The 19,395-nt window shown below is 44.3% G+C and overlaps 2 protein-coding genes and 1 pseudogene across 2 annotated transcripts; 1 reads left to right on the top strand and 2 right to left on the bottom strand.

The window, feature by feature from the left end:
* Positions 1-1,333: 1,333 nt before the first annotated feature.
* LOC103645981 (OSJNBa0041A02.21-like protein) lies at positions 1,334-6,050 on the bottom strand. Its single transcript, XM_008670715.2, has 2 exons — positions 5,687-6,050; positions 1,334-1,962 (listed from the first exon to the last, which is right to left on the bottom strand). The coding sequence occupies exons 1-2, from the start codon at positions 5,769-5,771 to the stop codon at positions 1,748-1,750; spliced, it is 300 nt and encodes a 99-aa protein (XP_008668937.1). The 5' UTR covers positions 5,772-6,050; the 3' UTR covers positions 1,334-1,747.
* A 1,716-nt stretch (positions 6,051-7,766) lies between these two features.
* On the top strand, positions 7,767-8,500 carry LOC109944111 (thaumatin-like protein 1; annotated as a pseudogene).
* A 909-nt stretch (positions 8,501-9,409) lies between these two features.
* LOC103645980 (villin-4) lies at positions 9,410-18,616 on the bottom strand. The gene is made up of 23 exons (XM_008670714.3): positions 18,346-18,616; positions 18,139-18,220; positions 17,096-17,195; positions 16,719-16,787; positions 16,360-16,602; positions 16,102-16,279; positions 15,892-16,024; positions 15,584-15,746; positions 15,139-15,289; positions 14,924-15,024; positions 14,226-14,381; positions 13,993-14,061; positions 13,577-13,645; positions 13,335-13,472; positions 13,107-13,235; positions 11,610-11,757; positions 11,500-11,510; positions 11,269-11,409; positions 11,058-11,183; positions 10,845-10,910; positions 10,174-10,492; positions 9,910-10,070; positions 9,410-9,824 (listed from the first exon to the last, which is right to left on the bottom strand). The coding sequence occupies exons 2-23, from the start codon at positions 18,192-18,194 to the stop codon at positions 9,711-9,713; spliced, it is 2,841 nt and encodes a 946-aa protein (XP_008668936.1). The 5' UTR covers positions 18,195-18,220; positions 18,346-18,616; the 3' UTR covers positions 9,410-9,710.
* Positions 18,617-19,395: the final 779 nt, after the last annotated feature.

Here is a 19,395-nt window from a genome sequence, read left to right as displayed (position 1 = left end):
TTTAAGAGCCACGACTTCACTTTCACCCAACCTCTGCAAGTTGACGCCGTGTCGAGATGTACATAGCATTACTTATTAAGCTGATATAGGTCGCAGCAACCAAATGCTATTAGCCCAGACTGATACGCTACGTGTCCCCTGTCGCGGTGTCGCCTTCGCGTTGTGAAATGTGACGAAATTGTGCCACAAATACGGATAGGATCATCGGAGGATCATTAAGAAGAACTCCGAAACGTAGCTGGTGTTCAGAGCCCAGTGTTTTTGTTTTTTTCCTTAAAAATAGTTGCGGTCGCAAGGATGCTTCAGCTTATCTCTCTTGATGATTGTGGGCAGCTGCGGCCCGCATGTTCCTACGAACATAGTATCTACATGGCCGTAAGTTTTGCAGAATTGTAGCCGTCTGAAATCTGGATGCTCCAGCTCGACAAAATTTCTGGACCTTTCGTTCAAACCCACCCACCAAAAAAAAAAAAAATCTAGACCTTTCATTTTAAAAAAGAAACGATTTTCTGGACCTCAAATCGGCGGACGCGGACGAAGACGAAGCATGATGCTGGAAGGCACTGTATGTTGAGATCAAAATCCCATCACTACTAGAGTCAGAGGGGCTTAGACCAACTCCAGCAATAGCACGGCTGCGGACGTGCATAACGCATGCACCGTACGTGAGTCACATCGCTATACGCGGCCCGTCCTCCAGCAATGAACGCGTATCCATATCCTTTTGCTTCATCCTGCCCGTTAGCTTGCCTCGGCCGCCGTGAGCCATGCCACGCGTCGCTAGCTGAAGAGAGCAAGAGAAGATAGGAGGATGAGAGAGAACCCGTGAAAAAGCGCGGCGTTTCGGTGAGCTCGTATTTTGCGGAGGCAGATACGTAGCCTGTTGGAAGGCTGAATAGTAGCTTTCGCTGCCTTTTTTTCGCGTATACGCGGCCAGATGCGCAGTCTGCTGGAGTTGGTCTTAGTGGGGAGTTGTAGTGGACGCATACGCTAGGAGCAGGCGAACTCGGTCGCCCGCAATGTAGCCCAGTGCGTGCGTGTTGCGTCTTCGGGGCGGCTCAGTTCTGTTAAATGTCAACTTCTGACGTGAAAGATACCCAGCAGTAGGTCCCTACCCAGCAGCAAGTTGCACTGCTCGGACCCCCCTACCATGGTTTTTGTTGCAAATCAATTGGGCTCCTTCGCTTGCTCGTTTGTGTATAGAACCAACGTTCCCTTGTGACGGCTAACATCCTCTCACTTTTTTTTTAAAAAAAATGTCTTTATAAAATTGGTAAAGGCCTTAGAACCATACAAATGGCAGCGGAACCAGACATAGAAGACACTTGAGAGAGAGAGAGAGAAAAAACAAACCTCTCTTGTTCCATCAATATATTTCTCCGAGTATTGCGAAAAATTCAGCACATGGTGCTATGTAGTATGTACAGGCACATTCAGACCAGACAGCTTATATGACACTACCACCACCTTGGTCCTTGACGCTGTTGGATTTCTTCGCTCTTTTCGCCGGAGAGACGGCAGGAGGACGATCGACGACACCCTTCATGGCACCAAACCTTACGTTCAGTGCCAGCTCTATTAGCTAGCTACCACCACGAACTAGACAGCGTGCTACTAATAACCCGGTGTTCTTAACCGAACTGCTTGCTTATTAACTAACCGCGGCGCCATCATCACCCAGGACGAGCGCGGCAGCTTTGGACTACTATACTCCATGTCCACGCCCCGTCAGCGTCGCGCGCGGCCTCTATTGCGCGGCCGCGATCATGGAGGATGACGGGTATCTGGGCCACGGCGACGACGGCGACGGCGGCCGCTTCCGCTGGTGGTGCTTGGCGGCGGGGCGCTGCGCGGACGCCTCCAGCTCCGACGTCAGGATGTCGAACATCACCTGCACGTCCCTGTAGCCACAGGTCTGCACGTCCTCGTGAAGCTTCAGTATGCTGCCGCCGCCGGCGCCCCCTGCAGGAGAAGGAGGGGGGGGGGGGGGGGGGGGGGGGATAAGGATCTTGTCACTGTCATGTCATGGATCATCCATTCACCTCCACCCACAAAAGGGAGAGGTCGGAGGAGGATCAAAGATTCGAAGGGAATCGTGATAGAGAGGCGTCTGTTTTTTTTTCTTCTGTCCACATTGCGTTCATGCGTTGCTAGTGGAGGCGAAAAGGTGTAGACATGTTGGCCGCCTTTTGACCTCCCGATTTTGGGTGGAGGCGGATGAAATGCAAGCAAAGACCCACGATATTTTCGTTGGAGAAACTGTGTTATTACTGTAAAAAAAAATATTTGACCTTACTTATATATATATTCGATTCAGTCAGTATCGTGGGCCTAGCTTGCATGCAAAAGGCCCATAGGGTCATGTAGTGCATGCGTGATATTTTGCTGGAACTGGAGGCCCATATTCCCTAAGAGGCCACAATACTGTGTGGGCTTTTGCTAGAACTGAAGGCCCATATTCGTTAAGATGTTCGCGGTACCTTACTTTTTTTTTTAAAAAGAAAGAAAGAAAGAAAAAGAAGCAACGGTTCTCTTCTCTAAAACGAAAATGACGTTGGAACGGTTTCACGGCAAAGCGCTACAAACCAAGAAACTACTCTCCAGTTCAAACGAAGGAAGGGACACGGAGAGAAAGAAATATGTTCCAACAGAAAGCTAGCAGACGACGAACGGTAAGAGGATCGACCGACAGCGACTGGTGCTGCACCGTAAGGTTCGTCGTCATCCTTATCTACTACTGTCTACTACCCAAACGAAATGAAAACTACCTGTGCTGTGCAAAAGAGAGAGAGAAAAGAGAAGGTTCCTGTTCCTCCTGCTCAAACTTTTTCCAGAAGCAAGAACATTTCCTTCCTTCCGGGGGGCACGAGTTCTCACCACCAGCACCAGGTTCGTCTGCGCTTGTCTTGCTTGCCCCAGCACCGTGGCTTTATTCCGTTTCGACCAGCAGCAGCAGCACCCGGGCAAGTCAAATCCAGACGGGGAACGGAGCACCACACGCGACGCGGGTGGCATGGCTTTATTACGCCCGCCCGCACCCAGGGCCGGCAGATCCTACGGACGGCCGTGCGTGGAGCCGTGGACAGAAAAGCGAAGCGGCTAGCCGATTCCACCACTTCCGCGACGGCAAAAAAGGGGGCCGTCCCCGTCCGTCATCTGCTGCCTCAGCCTCCAATCGGCATGAAAAAGAAAAGGCAGGCTCCACGAAGACGAAAAGAGGCGTCTGCGACGTTCCAATCGGAGGCGAAACGCTCACAATCACACACAGAGGTCATGTATCGCCTACAGTGCTACTCTTTCTAGGAGTAGGATAGACCAGGATTCAGATCAGCTGTACGTCCAACTGCTCGGCTTGTACTATACATGTTGGTGGTTAAACCTTTTGAAAAGTGGATGGGCGTACACGCGGTCCGGGGCATCTCCGATTGATCGCGTCGCGCCCTGCTCTGCTATGCTCTGCTCGGCCGCCGCAGCTGCAGAGCGCAAGCTCGCAACGGAGTGCGGAGAGTTAGCTGCACTATTGGACAACGAGATCGAGAGTGCAACAGAACGGAACGATTTGCGTGCCGCTGCGGCTGATGAGCAGCTGAAAGGGACGGTGCGCTGCAGATCTGAGACGAGGACTAAGTAGCCGCCCCCCGTACGGGTATTATTAGTAGTAGATGATTGGGGGGTCGAGCACCACTGATGGCCACCAGTAGCGGTACTGCCCCGGACCCCGCCCGCCCGTCTGCCTCGTCACACTTGGCAGCATCACCTAGCGTGTGCCTCTATCGGGTGGTGGCCGTGTATTGTAGTTAGTAGTACTACTACTAGGTAGTACTGCAGCCAACAATCGCAAGATCTCGCTGTGTCACTGTCGTCGGCTCGTGTTGCACTTCATTGCAGTACAGTACCCACATGTCCAGGTTGACTTTCTCTGACAACATTAATGTGATGTTTGCTTCGTATATTTTTAACGTGACCGTTAACTCATAACGTTAAACCATATTTATTTTATTCCAACTATAATAAAATATTATACTAGAAATTGATATCGATCTATTCAAGCTTGTTACCGTTGGTACTCGAGTGTGAATCATTATCGTTGCTATTTTGTGAACATATAAGTTTGGTGAGTTTTAGGGTATGTATAATCTAGAACCTACCGCACAGTCGTCCAAGAATAAAACATAGTGTGACATGATGAACCGTATGTAAAACCTATCCATAATCAATGCATCTCAAGATGATGTTCCTTGCACTTAAGAAAAAAAAACAGTACAAAAGAAGAAAGTGGTGTTCCTTGGTGTATCTTTCACTCAAGCCCCTAAAATAAACTTAAGACATGGCATATTCATTGGATTTGTACTTGCCCTTAGTGGTACTATTACTTCTCTTCGTATTGGAAAATTGAGTTGCGTATGAGGGGAGAAAACCGATGCGCTATGTAAACGGTGTAATTTACAGGACAAACTCTCTATTTTACACGATCTTTTGCGAACACCTTGATACACCCCTGCACTGGATATCCGAGGATCTTTTTGGGCATCACCATCACCAACCAACCAAATGTTACATACTCTAGAGAGTAGAGACTGTTACGTTTTCTCTGAAACGAACTTGGGCCCACATGTTACGAAGTCTAGGGGGAACTAGAACTAGAGCTTTGGAGAGCGTTTTAGTTAGTGGCAGCAGCTGTGGAGGCGATAAAGGAAAGATGGTTTCCAGAGGTAACCTAAAAGGTCTAGCTAATTGACTCGGTGAGACTCCAGTCTCTACACTCTACTACCCTCTAGTGGATGTCGTCGATGGATCGAGGTGGGGAAGAATCACATTCCACCACCATGGATATGTGCTTGCCGGGTGGCCGAATAGTCAGCAGCTCATGCAGTATCCCACCCGATCCCTCTTCATCCTTCCTCATCCATCCATCCAAACACTAAGTTGCTCTAGCCTTTTAATCGCTGACGAGTCCAATGAAATAGCGTAAAACACGGATGGTCCCTAGAGGCTGTATGGCGCTGGCGCGCGCGGTCTCAAGGTGACGGAGTATTTTTTTTCAGTATAACGCCAATGGAATGCGCGAGAGAAAAAAAAAATGAGAGGAGAGTCTTTTCACCGACGAAGAATGTTCTGGAATCCAGAATGATCTAGCGTCCCTGGACTACATAAACTAGGTAGCTGCTATAGACTATATATATGTAGTGATGTTCAGCAAACCTCACCGTCACCGACACTCTGCTACTTACTGCTACCTGTTGCAGTTGCAGGATTTATAATTTGACCAAGTAACTGAAGTGTCCATATACTGAACTCTAGTATGGTCAAGAAGACGGCAGCCATCTCATCTCATCTATGTGAACGACCTTATTGAAAAACGAGAACGAACGCACGCGAGATCTGCGAAGGAAACGAAAGAAGTCGTCCGTGAGCTCAGCTGAGTGAGCCGGCGGAGGTCGATCGACCACAGCGCGCAACGGCGCAAGAACTCGGCCTGCAAACAAACTGGCGAGGCGGCGACTGACTTGGCCGGGCTCAAAGAAAGCCAAAGCGAGGACTAACAACCGGCTACAAACCTCTATAGGCACCTACTCCACCGCTACACGATCACAAGCTCGCCAAAGCGGCCATTCGCGGCGCGTGAAGCCAAAGCCAAAAGCCAAGGGCGTTTCGGAATTCGGGGGCGGCGCCGCCGCGTACGTACCTGTGTTGCGCGCGCGGACGCGGGTGGAGACGGCGGCCCACGCGCGGCGCGCCGGGGACACCACCTTCTTCCGCCACCACGCCATGACCGCGCGCACGGGCGCCGGGATCCTCGCGGCGGCCAGCCTCGACGACGCGCTCCCCTTTGGGTTCCCCTGGCCGCCTCTGCTTCTGACGGCCGCACGGTTGCTCTGCTCTCTGGTGGTGACAAGGTCAGCTGTGGCGGGCAACTGTTCGTCGTTGCTGCTGCTGCTGCTGCTGCTGCTTATGGAGAGAAAACAGAGGCAGAGCTGCGTCTGTTGGTTCGTTACGGCAGTTTTATTGGCCTGAGCGCCGCCGACGGCTGCTGCTCAGAATTTCCTGCGTTCTGGATGGGCGGGCGGGCGGGCTCTGCTTTTTATCCCGTGCCTTTTTGCGAGGTCGGCAGGTGCAGGCAGTCTTCCGTCGCCGTCGTCGTCCGTCTCTGCCTGCCTGCCTGCCTGCGCTGTCCCCACCAGGCAGAATGCAGAATGCCTCGTGCCCGTGGCGGCTCGCCAGTCCAACTCGAACACTTGTGGGCGGCAGGGCGCGCACGCGTACAGGTACAGGAGAGTGCCTCTCGGTCTCGGCTCCGACAGGGAAATTTGACCCCGAGCGCGACCCGCACCGCCCATGCCGCGGTTACGTAGGCATGCCCACACGAGGGCTGGGCTGTTGCCCGGCCGGCGACGGCGACCTAACCTTCGGCCGCATGCTGGTGTCACGGTCCACTCTCGTTCCGTCAGGGTTAGGTATCCTGCTAAAGTTCGACTTCGACACGGAGGCTGTTTCCACGGACCACGGACCGTCAAATTCTGAGCACGTATGTATCCTTCGGCAGTTTCAGATGTAAAACCGTCATGCTTTGTATCAGCATGTACCATTTCTTCTTCGTGGTAATTCTGCCCTAGGACACGCGATTGCATAGTACTGAAGTTGGGGCAGCTGCCACGCAAATGGAATTCTAATTGTTTTTTTTATTTCAGCAACAGACAGAATTCTGTTTAATCAGTCCATTTCAATGAAGATTATCTTGGCCAGCAGGACGAACTACTAGCTAGAGGATGGACAGCCGACAATAAACTAACGAGGTCGCCCTCGGTAGCAAGGGACCTGCAAACCATGGGCTAATCCGCTAATAGAAGAAACACTATACTACTACACTATCCTATCCATTCACACCGCAAATGTACTTACGGATACGCAAGGACAAGTGAAAACGACCTGAAAACGGGTTATGCGCATGTCTTTGCCGGGTGGCTGAGTGGAGGGGAGGGGGCAGGGCTTTACTATGTTACTCTCAAACAACCGAAATAATTGCGAGTCTTTCAATCGAATGGTTAGGATAACTCTCCTAAAGGCCAATACACAAATACTCCGTCCGTTATTTTTTAATTTACCACCGTTTAGTTAAAAATAAACTAGCGATCGACAAATATTCGAGAATAGATGTAGTATATAATTATATGATTTTTTATTTATAAAAAACATGATAAACGAATAAATCTATAAACATAAAAATATTTTTGCTAAATGAGAGCATTTAGGCTCTTACTTGGTTTTGATGATTAATGTTGATAGTAGAATTTTATGAATAAGACGTGTTCTACAATCTATACTACTATTAAGGCTGTAAGGGGTAGGTTGCCTCCCCTGATTCTGCCTTTAGCCAATCTACATTGTCCATCTATATGCGTCAAATCATCACCGTCCCGTCGCCCCCGCTTCAAGCCTCCTCCATCCATCGATCGCAACTGCTCCTCTCTCCCGGCTCCCCGTAGCCCCACGTCGGCACATCCCTCGTTCCCCCCTGCTCCGCAAGCGAGCGCGGGCCGTGCGGGTCGCGACCACTTCCACCACCTCCTCCACTCCCCTCCCCTCCCCTCCCCAACCGCCGCCGCCGCCTTATTACTCGGCCGCACCCGCCTCGCCGCCCCGGTCCATAAGAGTCCATCCTCCCTCTAGCTAGCACTAATCGTCCATCCAATCTCACAGTCAAGCTCCCTGACCACCAGCGCGCCTCGAGCTCGAGCTTCTCTCCTGACAGCGTGCTGGTCGCTTCAATGGCATCTCGGGCGCGCCTGCCGGGCTCGCCGGCCTCGATCGCCATCCTCATCCTCTCCTTCTTCCAAGGTACGTACGTGGTGGCTCTGATTCATTTCGCGGCAGCCCGTGCCTGGTGTTCTTTCCCTTCTGCCAGTACCAATCGATCCCGCCTGTTCGGATTCGTGGGGGAGGAAGGGCAAGTGTGACTGAACCGGTGTCCGTTTCCGGTGCGGTGCTCGCGTCCGTCGCGCAGGGTCGGTATGCGGCATCATGTTCACCTTCACCAACCGCTGCGCGCGACACGGTGTGGCCGGGCCTGCTGTCCGGCTCGGGGACGCCGCCGCTGGAGACCACGGGCTTCGCGCTCGCGCCGGGGCAGTCGCGCCCGCTGTACGCGCCGCAGGGGTGGTCGGGCCGCTTCTGGGGCCGCTCCGACTGCACCTTCGACGCCTCCGGCAAGGGGTCCTACACCACGGGCGACTGCGGCTCCGGCGAGGTCGAGTGCCGCGGCGCGGGGGCGTCGCCGCCCGCCACGCTCGCCGAGTTCACGCTCGACGGCGACGGCGGCAAGGACTTCTACGATGTCAGCCTCGTCGACGGCTACAACCTGCCCATGCTCGTGCAGCCCGCCGCGGCCGGCTGCCCCGACACGGGGTGCCTTGTCGACCTCAACGAGCGGTGCCCTGATGAGCTCCGCGCCGACGGCGGCCGCGCCTGCCACATCGCCTTTTCACCTAATTTTGGTCTATAATTTTGAACTTACAAATGAACCTGGCAAGCAAGTCTGGAGCGTGGTTAGGATCAAGAACAACATCAATTTTCAGCCTTCAAGGTTACAACCAATTGTCACTACAAAGTCCAGATGCAGCTTAATTTTAATTAACAACACAACATATAGCCATATATATGTAATTATTACACTATTTTTTTTCCGTTGCAACGCACGAGTACTTACATAGTGACAATATAAGTTAAGTCACCTCTTTTGATTAAAAGCCGCCCTTGATTCCTCGCACAGGAGGAATTCACGTGCGTGCGATTGTCTTTGCCGTGTGTCCCTACACCTTGATGCGAAATTTATCGCTTTAGATTAAAGCTAATTGTTTGAACTGCTGCAGCTATAATCTATAGAGACAAAACACTGTAGGAGCAGTAGAAACCGGTACGGATTAAAGCCAAACAAACAAATTGTTTCATTCAATTGAGTTCAGACACCGTCCCGTTCAAAGTCAGTCACGAAAAGCCCTCTCCTCCTCCCTCCTCATTCAATCCAGATGCCCGTCTGTCACGATGTCCCGTTCCATGTGGCAGTCGGCTAGGACATGTCTCATGGAGTCGGAGGCGCATGAAGAGCTTCTTCTTAGTGACCGTTGGGGCCCGTCAGTGAGTAGGGGTAGGAAGGCACGAAAGGCCGACGATACGCTGAGACCGAGGCGGCACGACATCCATCCAATGGCCTCGTCCGGGTGAGTGACGTCGAAAGGAGTTCATCTAGCAGACACGTGATCTCGTAGGTGGCAGGCGCCATTGTGATATCCTAACCCAGCGGATGGTGATGTCCTAGCACAAGGCTGGGGTTGATCGATTAGGACGTCAGTCTTCTAGGGTGGATTGTGATATCCTGGGCTAGTGGATGGTGATATCATGGCCCAAGGCTTAATAAAATTAATAGAGTACTCATATCGTGACAACCTTTGCGACCTGAATCCTAGAATACAAACCTTGACCAAACTGAAAAAGCATCTACGTATGATCCGGAGAGCCCCACAACAGAAATGGGCTATGGAATTCCAAACCTCTTGAGCTCTAAATGAATCTTAGATCCTATAAACAGGAAGAATAAGAACTGTCTGAAAGAATATGATAGGCAGGTGAAGACATGAGATCTAAATGCAAAAATCGGTGCCCCCACTTCTGACAAACGGTTATTGTCTTTAGAAGTCGAGACAGTCGTGGGCAGGCTAAAAAAGTTGGACACAAGACTTCAATTTGCTCTGCTTCCACTTGGGAAGCTTGTAGAACTCTGCCCTTATCATGTTGAATTTGTCTTTGAACTCGGCTGACGATAAGTAGGTCTGCATTTAGTTGATAACAGTAAATGGCATCATCATTTGATCTGAGAAACGCATGCGAACGGAAGGTGGAAGATAAGTCTATCACCTCTCGTTTGGTCACGTCGATGTCAGGGGCAGGATCTTCTGCTGTCGTTGTCAGACGTTCATATGGGTAGATCACACGCCCTTCGTCATCTTCTTGCTTGTTTTCGTTTGCACCGCTTGTGGCACCTTCTTCCTGTGTCGCCTTCTCTAGCTCAGGGCTCACTTAGTTTGACAAAAAGATTCAGAAATGGGAGAAATAAGTAACTCGACATTTGCTATCCATGTTTTGTCACAATTGAAATTTAAAGAGTTATATTCACTATACCTTTTACTGATTTTGGTATTGTACTTTTCATGTGACCTTCAAAAGACCTGGTGAGGGAACTGATAGCTGATTTTTTGGGTGACACCCTTGAGTGTTCAGGACATCCAGATTTTGAGAAAGGCTTTCTCACAACAGGGGGAGGGGTGGAAAGGTTCCTGGTATTGCTCGTGTTCTCAAAGGCAGAAGTTAACATATTGAAGGCTGGAGACCTTCCACGAACACGTGGACGATCTGGGCTAGTGGACATGCTTCTTGAACGATGAGATTTATCTTGTCCTGAACTTCTTCCTGTAAATGCTGGTGTTCGTCGTTTTGGTTTCTGAAAACATGGTCATAGTAAGATAGTTGCTTTTAGATAGAAGGACTGCAATTCAGATGTTAGTTTAGCCACCCGGTAGTTCTTCTATGGAACATAAATCTATATATGTTGAGGTTCAGTCATAAAATTGACATACTGGTTCTACTTACATTGCTAAAAACCTGAATTTGTGCTTATTTATATACTCGCATAAGAAGTTATTAGTGTCGAGAAAGGCAAGAGTATCAACAAACATGGAGATCATGAATAAAAACTTGCAACCAAATATTGTGATATAAACTGATACTGAATTCATATGTGAGTACAAGATGATTTCCACCGAGCTACTAGAAGATCGTTTGTTTAGACTTACATCCACTGTTGGAGGTGCTCCACCCTTTAGGACACCAAGCTTCCTTTGGTATGAACTGCCATGCACCTGCAACAAAAAATAAAAATCAAAAGTGTAAAAATGAATCTAATTTCCAAAGCTACATAGCAGACAACCATACATATGTATAAATCTCATGGAATAGAATTTGTGTTTATTCATAATAAGCAAGTGCATGACACATAAACTACTTACAAGAGATTTTGTAGAGTCCCAATTGAAGAATCTAGTAAAAAATTGTGGCTCGCTACCCTCTGACACAATGAATATTGGTGTTTCTCGTGATAGTTTTTCCATAAGGAAATCATGAACAAGAAATTTCTGGAAGTTACAATGATAAAGAAAGTGAGAAACAAATAAAAATCATGATTTCTAATTAGACCATGGAGGATAATTTTGTCTTAACCTCTCCAATATCCATAGCTTGTGATTTCACTTTGGTATCCACCTTCTGGCCAACCCAAACAAATATGTCTGAGTGACAATCAAGAATAAAAACATCCTCTGTCATCAGATCATCCTGAGTAAAATGGTGTATTTCTTTGACCTGATACACATTTTAAAAATATTGTTTGTGTTAGACACAAAATCAAGAAAGCACTTAGCGATAAAACCATGTCATCTTTGTTTTCCTTACCCTTATATTGCCTTCACGACCACCAACACCAACATTAGTAGTCAAAGAAGAGAAGTGTCAGCAGATGCCGAACAGTGAATTCAACTTAGAAAATTCTTGCTTGCAGTTACCTTTGGATATGATGCATGAGAAAAGATGGGGGTCATTTTCATTTTCTCTTTCAACTTTTTGGTTTGGATACTTGGATTTACCGCCCAGTACTTCCCAAAATTGGTCGGTTTCTCTCCCCTCCTTTAGTGACCTGGAAGGCAATTCTGGCTGTACAATAAAAAATAGAAGCACAAAGAAAAGTTAAGGTAAAGGAAAAGCATATTGAATTCAAATATGTAGAAAATGGATGAATAACATACAAGTGAAATGAAATTTTATTTCTTCTTAAGTGAAAGGCAGAGCTCCTACCATTATGATAAAAAAGCATACGAGCCAATTATGACAAGGAGGGTGACTGTTGATAGCAAAAAGGCTCAGAGGAGGTACATCCACTTGGGAGGCTAAGATGTTAGATGTTCTAACTTGCGAGGCTCTCGGGTGTCAGGAGTTGGCGTTGGAAGTTCTGATGTTCCCTGTTCAAGTCCAGTTCTCATAATTCCGATCCAAAATTCTATGTTCTCGTGGAAAACTTGTAGATTATGTATTGGGAGATTTCCTACGACCACCCCTTTATATATATTGCAAGATCATGGACGATTTAGGTATCCAACTACACAATCGATTGGAAATCAACCTACTACTTATTACCTCTTCTAACCCCTTGTTGTCAAGCGTCACTCGATGAGATTCGTTGGGACCCCAGTCATGCATGTCTTCCCAATGGGTTTTATAGGTGGCGTTCATGGGTTTTTTAGACGAATAACTAGTATTAAATCAGTCTCGTCGACATGCTGATCAACCTTGCCGTTTAGACCTAACTTGGTTACATATCTAGGCCATGTGCAGCCTTAGGCAATCTAGCCCTACCACTGTGTTGGTTGATTCAGCATCAATAGTGATATTATAACAAGGTACAAACATCCAATCTTTAGTTATACTAAATCTGAGTCCAGAGGAACACCTATTCATTTTTTGCCATCATACAATCTAACTAACACAAGTGCACCAATATGTAGCACAACTAGAACATAGTAAAGGCTCTCAATAGGATATACATCTACAATATAATACACATTTGTAACAAAAAAACTAAACCAAGTAAACATCAGTCATGTAGATTTGCACTCCATCCATGTGCTTGGCTAATTTTCTTTTACTTAATTACTAAGAAAAATATAAATTACAACAAGACCAAGAATATGTTGGCCCAATACTAGTAGCCATCGGTAACTATCAGACTTATATCATCAAACATAGAAATCAAATCATTAACTCTCACATGTATGTCTTCTGCTTTGTTAAGCCATTAGAGCACATACTAATATGTGAAAGAACAAAAGTGTTGTTGAGCATTGCTTCGTGTATAACGGAGACTATTTTTTATTAGAAACATGGACAACCTTTGCAGAGAGTTTTAGTCAAAATTTTACATCGATACCAAATTACTAATGTGTTAATCATGAGGAAATCTGCATAAGTATGAATATATTCACCCCTATGAGAAAGAATATTCATACCTTAATTACATCTAGTTGTCTCTCAACCAAGTCATGATCCAATGAGGTCGTAACATTGCCAATCCATGTGAACACTGTGTTTCCATTATGTAGAATGTAACAATAGGACGAGTTTAAGGACGAAGCCAGCTAACAAAAAGATGAGCAAGATTAAGAAGCTCATTTATGAAGATTATACCAATGTTCTCACAAATATCTTGACAAACCAAAGTATGACCACAAACTTACCGGATCTACCTGAAGTGCTTGCATGTTTTCTGATCCTGAACCCTGAATCCGGAATAGGGCAATCCCACCTTCAGAGTAAGTGTCATCCACAATATCATTTTCAACAACAAAGTTCTTGTATCCAGAGCTAAGTCCACCCTATATTGAAAATTCAGATAAAGAGAAAATAAATAGAACATCACAATGAAGTAAGAGATTTTTTAGAATAGGTCTAGGATTTTGACTGATAACTTGAAGCAAACCTTGAATAGTTGAAAACTTTGAAATATGACAAAGAACTGAATTGGTTCTTTCCCTTCATAAAGTCGGGCCTGTGCGTTAAAAAATAAATGAGAGACCTAAAAATATGGTTTTAGCTATGAGTTGCGAGAAAGCTATTGTAGGGTGACGGTTGTGGGAAAGGTAAAATATGCTTGGTTGAAACAACTGTGAATTGTAGATTCTATAAAAGTATGATAGCTTGGTAACATGGATAGCAATAATTTATGAAATCTAGGGTAAGAGGTGATTCTGAATTGAACAATATGAATCTACAGATTTTAGGAATCTATTCTGCTATTGTATTCGTTTGATTGAGGTTCCAGTTTATTTGGCAACGAATTTGGTTCAGAATGCTAAACCAAACGTACCCTTAATATATCAATAATTGTCAGATTACCTGGATAGCTTGGAACTTGGAAGCCTGAACCATCTTGCTAGCCAGTGACAACGCTGAAACCCTCTCCACCTAAAACCAAGTAAGATGGAGTAACTTGCCTCAAAAACACATTTATTAGAAATATAGGCAGATACAACAAGGAACAACAAAAAAAATCCCTTGACTTAAATAAATCTGTGTGGATTTAAATTTCTGAGACCATCACTAATGTTAATTTTGTGTGCATATATTACCTCAATGCTTCTCTTCCCGAACCAAGTTCCAATAAGACATTCCTCCTTATCATCTCCACTATATGTGTATTGAAAAATGTAACAATCTCCAGTGTAAAATTTTGATTGGTCAGCACATGAAAGAAGAGTCTTGCCATTTCCATTAACCCTCCATACCTGATCCCAATCCACATATTACAAAACCGCCATGAAACTTGCACCAAAAGTTAATAAATGAATGCTACGAAAAACTTTTGCCTATTAACTTTGGTTGGAAGGCAGATATCAAAGGAGATGGGTGTAGATCGATGGTATGGTTGAATTTGGGGTATTATGAGTTTTTGGAACGCAGGGGTATCCAAATGACATTTTCCATACATGTATTCAAGATAGTTTTCTTTAGTTTGCACGATTGTAGTTGGGAGCTTATCCAAATAGATATGCATATAAAATTCAACTAGCTAAGCCTTGGAATTCGGAATCGCATTCAGGCCTTTTATCTACCTTTAATGAAATTACACGTAACCCTCCTACGTGTTCAAGAAAAGTGCAGTTGAAGATATAACACAACCATTTGGAGACAACTAGCAATAACAACAAAACCTTTTGTTTTAAGTAAGTTGGGGTAGGTTTGAGATGGAATCTAAAAGAACACAAAACCAAGACGAATGTACTCAACACCTTGCACAAAGGGCTCTAAGAGTTGGATAAGATAGTACCTGCAAATGACCTGTGCAATCAATGTAAGGCCGGGGTTCTTCTTTTACAGGTGCAGTTTTCATCAAGCCTTTAACATCTAATCCTTGAGATTTGAGGAGGGCTGCAAGAAAAAATAGTGGATAAAAGTGTGAAATTTGAATTTTAGCAATATCTTGCACGAGAACTGATAATATGTTCTTTAGATTCAAGGAACTGATAATATCTAGTCAATAACCTGCAACTTTGACTCTTCCATCCTCAGATGATAACTTCAAATCAGGTGTGGGTGGCCACTCAATAAATTTTGACTTGAACGTGACTGTCTCGAATCCCTCGATCACTTTGATAACATGTGATTTTGTTCGACTAGCATCAATGAGTAGTTTCTGTATAGAAGCAAAAAAAATTAAGCCCGCATAGATGCATAATAATGTAAAACATGAATATGTTGTGAACATCAATAAAAAATGGTTTTAAAATAATCAGTATTAGTAGTGAGCCCAATAAAATTGATTACCTCTTTCCATTTTGAGAGTGAAGTAACTAGCTTTCCTTATATTTGAGAGTACAACTATTTTAAAAATTTTCTGCCTTGAATAATATCTTAGAATAGATATAATGAAGAAGAATTCTTTCAAAAAATATACAATGAAGAAGCATAAGTAATTTATACAAAATACCTCAGCAATTTTGCTCGCGCCCTTTCTTTCTTGCAAAGAAGCACTTCTGCCCATCCATACATATATTTCAGCACCACAGTCAAGCAAGTAGCATTTGTTTGGCTCAAGTAACTCACGCGCCAAGGATTCAAAATTAATTTGCTCCAATTTTCCTTGGTTGATGCTGGTCAAATAAATAATTCATTCAATTTCATAACTTTGAGAGAAAATTAATCTAACAGATGGCATAATTTAAATAGTACATAATTGTTCTTGTTGACAACTAAAGCTGATGCTTTGTAGACATAGGAAAAATACTAGTGAAATACCACATCAATTTGATGATGATTTCCTTGTCTTCCCCGTTATCCTCTGAAAGTGTCTTCTTTGGAAGAGGAGCGAAGCCACCAAACAAAGCCCAAAATTCACCAGCTTCTGCATCAGCCATCAATTTTCCATCCTCTAGAAGAGAAATTTAAATTAACACATCTTCTTAAATGTGACATCTAATATTCTAGTACATTAGTGTATTTGCTTACCAACCCCTGCAACTTCACACTTGCCCTCATGGAAAGTATCTCTGATATACTGTACAACTTCAAGAGCTTTTGCTCTCTCCTGAATGCATGAGTTAGAACCATTGAACTGGAAAATTTTTGACTTGGTATCCAAAATAAATATGTCCTCATGGTTAAGGGATGAACGAGTAAAAGGAACCTAGTTATAAAATAGAAAGCATAATCAGAAAATGAGCAAACCTTTCTAGTTGGAAAAATATAGTGCTTTAGATAGCTCACCTCTTTAACATGGACAACATGTTTTCCTCGGCACACATATAATCGGGTAACATGCTTCTGATCATTGACTTCTACATGGTTGAACCCAGAAACTACCCCTCCTGATTGTGGCATGATGCAAGGCCTAAAATATGAGAGAAACCTTTCAGTTTCATTGCCTTGTGATTCCCGGTACTGGACAGCACGTCCTCCAAGCGCAGCATCAAGCTCCACAGTTAAAATTGCAGCAGTTCCAGCCTCATCCTACCAAGGAAAAGAATGGACATTTTTAGAAAGTTGTTAGTTAACAAAAAATAGTTGTATATCATACCTGAAGAGCAAAATAAAGTGATGCAATGTCAAATGGTTTAAAAATCTACCTGACTAGTGTCTTTACCAAGCCAATAATGGATGTCATGGCGAAAGGAACCATTTTTTAAAGCTGTTGTCTGCAGGAAACAATATTCAGTGCAGAAAAAATAAGGCAATACTAAGATCAATCATAAATAGAATGTACTATCATGATGAGAACTTTATGGACATTAGACAGTAAAGTGTATCATGCACCATTAAGGGTTAAACTAAATGATACAAGATGAGAAATATAAAAAATTAGAGAAAACATTTGTCACATATTTCTCAGCGCCTCTAAGCTTTTGCTTCAAGCAGGACCAACTATTTTACCCTTCAATTAAGATGCACCAACAATTTTCCTAAATAAAAGATGTTCGTGAAAAGTGTATCAGTAAATCCATACCTTCAAGATGATATATGAATCACCCATATAAAATTTTCCATGTAATGATGTTGGCACAGGAACTGGCTTAAAATTCTCAATACGCCATACCATCAAACCGCTATAACTAAATTAAGGAGCACAATTAGGGGTGGAAAATTAGCTCGTGACATAGCTCGGAGTGGCTCGGGCTGAAAACAAGCCCAAGTCTAGCTTGTTTCTTTGTTCACTGCGGCTCGCGAGGTGGCTCGTAGCTTGGTCCAACAACGATTTATTTTATATATATATATATCCTAATTAGCATATAGTGGTAGTATCAAATAAATGATTACTTTATACTATTTCAGATTATTCTACCAAATTATTTTATTTCCTATATTATAGGAGGTGGGATAGGAAGTCTGCATGATATCTGAACTTTTAATTTAATCTAAAGCTAAATATTTGCGACATGACAATAGACATTTTTACAGTTACATTAAATAAAAGTTTTACTATGTTATGCAGAATAAGAAGAACATACCTAATATGGTGAGAGTCATCTCACCAAGTCATGAATTCATGTCAAACTTTAGCAGCCTATCACAGAAAATAAGATATGCTGCAAGAGTCCGGACAACAATCACTACATGAGAGCACTGAGAAGACAAAGAGGGTGTTTGGTTCCCACCTCTTAAACTTTAGCGACTAAAGTTTATTCACTTTTAGTCTTTAAAATACCAATCGGGGTGACTAAAATAGGTCTTTCAAATAAGATTTCTAGGGACTAAAGACTTTAGAAGGGTGAGTAAAGGAACCAAACACCCCCCTAAATGTTATTTGACAGTTTAACTGACAAACAATATGCAACTTGTGTATGTTTCTCAGATTAACATGCAGACACACAAATTAGGTGCTTTATGGTAAGCATGGCATGTTTACTGTTGGAATCAGTTCACAAATTATCATCCAAACCTGTTTAGGTTAAGAGAGCCATCCTATGTTCTCGCAATGCGTCTCGATGATATAAAGATGTTAGACCCTGAAAAAGCACATAGTATAGGGAAGCCAATGAAAAAGGATACTCCTTTTGTCCAGCTCCATGGAAGGCCGTGTCCAAATCCTTCATAGATAGTGACATGCTGAATGTTGACGAAGAACCCTCGGCTGATGTTGTATCAAAAGAATGTTCAAACCATGCAATACAAAATTATTGTACATACAACATCACGTGTGGTACAAAGGAGTGAATAGAACAAACATAATGACGACATATTTGATCGCTCTCTCACCTGAGGCTAGAGGGCTGCACTTGCCGATCAAATTGGGAAATACTTAGGAGAGAGAACGATCCGGGTAGGGATTGGGGAAGCGGGGCGAAGTATATGGCCATCCGTGAAAGAAGGATTCAAGAGAAAGAAAAGGTAAAAAATGCTAGCGGCGAGCGCATGCGTCTCATCTCTGTAGCTTCTTCACAAAATCAGAGAGCATGCGTCCGTTTGCTGCTTCTACTCCAACCGAACCATCCTGATGCGCGTTTTTTGCGGGGTGTTTTGCCTCTGCTCTGCCATTTTTAGTTTTGTTGTACCAACTTCTACAACTCCACTATGGGGTTTACAGAAATTTTAATTGTTTGAGTTATAGTAAGTCTAACTTTAAATAAGGTTTGAGTTGGCCTTGAGCGGGGACGAATGAAAGGAAACATGGTACATTATGTAATGGGTGGCATGTGGGTAATATCATACCAATTTCATAAAAATAGTGTAAACATGAATACATGGAGTACCTATTTTGCTTGACCACCAAATTAGTGAAGTTTGGATAAACTCCATGTTTTTTAGAACTAGTTGGAGTTATGAGTTTTTGGCAGCTTGTTTATGGAGCGGATCCAAAATTTATGGAACAGGGCAACATGTCGATCCCAAACACCAAACGCTTATAAGAGTGTGTTTCATTTAGCTTTTGTTTGTGGCTCCCCCCCGCCAAAAGCCAAACTGAACGCCATGCATTAGTAATTTTTTCAAAAGTCCTTCCTTGCAGTGGAAAATTAGAAGCACCTCTAGACGTGGTTTTGGTGGTTCTAGAGTGGGAGAACTTTCGTTCTTTTTCATCATGACTCCCACATCCATAGCTAATTCTACCAAAATAGATTTTTTGTTTTTCACAGCTCACAACCCACAACAACTTTTTATAGCTCACAACTTATGATAATTTTTTCACAGTCACACCCCAACCAAACATACCATAAGGCTAGTTCTAGCCCTAGTGCCCTATAACTACCATTTTGACAGGTCCATATTTATCAGCATCGATCGTAACACTCAAGTGTACAACTTTTACGG

This window comes from Zea mays, chromosome 2, assembly GCF_902167145.1.
Source record: "Zea mays cultivar B73 chromosome 2, Zm-B73-REFERENCE-NAM-5.0, whole genome shotgun sequence".
NCBI classification, from domain to species: Eukaryota; Viridiplantae; Streptophyta; class Magnoliopsida; order Poales; family Poaceae; genus Zea; species Zea mays.
Note: the sequence above shows the minus strand (reverse complement) of the source record. Positions and strands in the feature narration are given on the sequence as shown.

What these genes read in the sequence shown, in the direction of transcription:
- LOC103645980 (XM_008670714.3), bottom strand. Translation starts at nt 18,194, where the DNA reads ATGTCACTATCTATGAAGGATTTGGACACGGCCTTCCATGGAGCTGGA. An exon ending in TTGGTAAAGACACTAGTCAG is followed by an intron (nt 16,603 to 16,718) that starts GTAGATTTTTAA and finishes TTTCCTTGGTAG; the next exon opens with GATGAGGCTGGAACTGCTGC. An exon ending in ATGTTGTCCATGTTAAAGAG is followed by an intron (nt 16,280 to 16,359) that starts GTGAGCTATCTA and finishes TTTTATAACTAG; the next exon opens with GTTCCTTTTACTCGTTCATC.
- LOC103645981 (XM_008670715.2), bottom strand. Translation starts at nt 5,771, where the DNA reads ATGGCGTGGTGGCGGAAGAAGGTGGTGTCCCCGGCGCGCCGCGCGTGG. An exon ending in CGTCCGCGCGCGCAACACAG is followed by an intron (nt 1,963 to 5,686) that starts GTACGTACGCGG and finishes CTTCTCCTGCAG; the next exon opens with GGGGCGCCGGCGGCGGCAGC.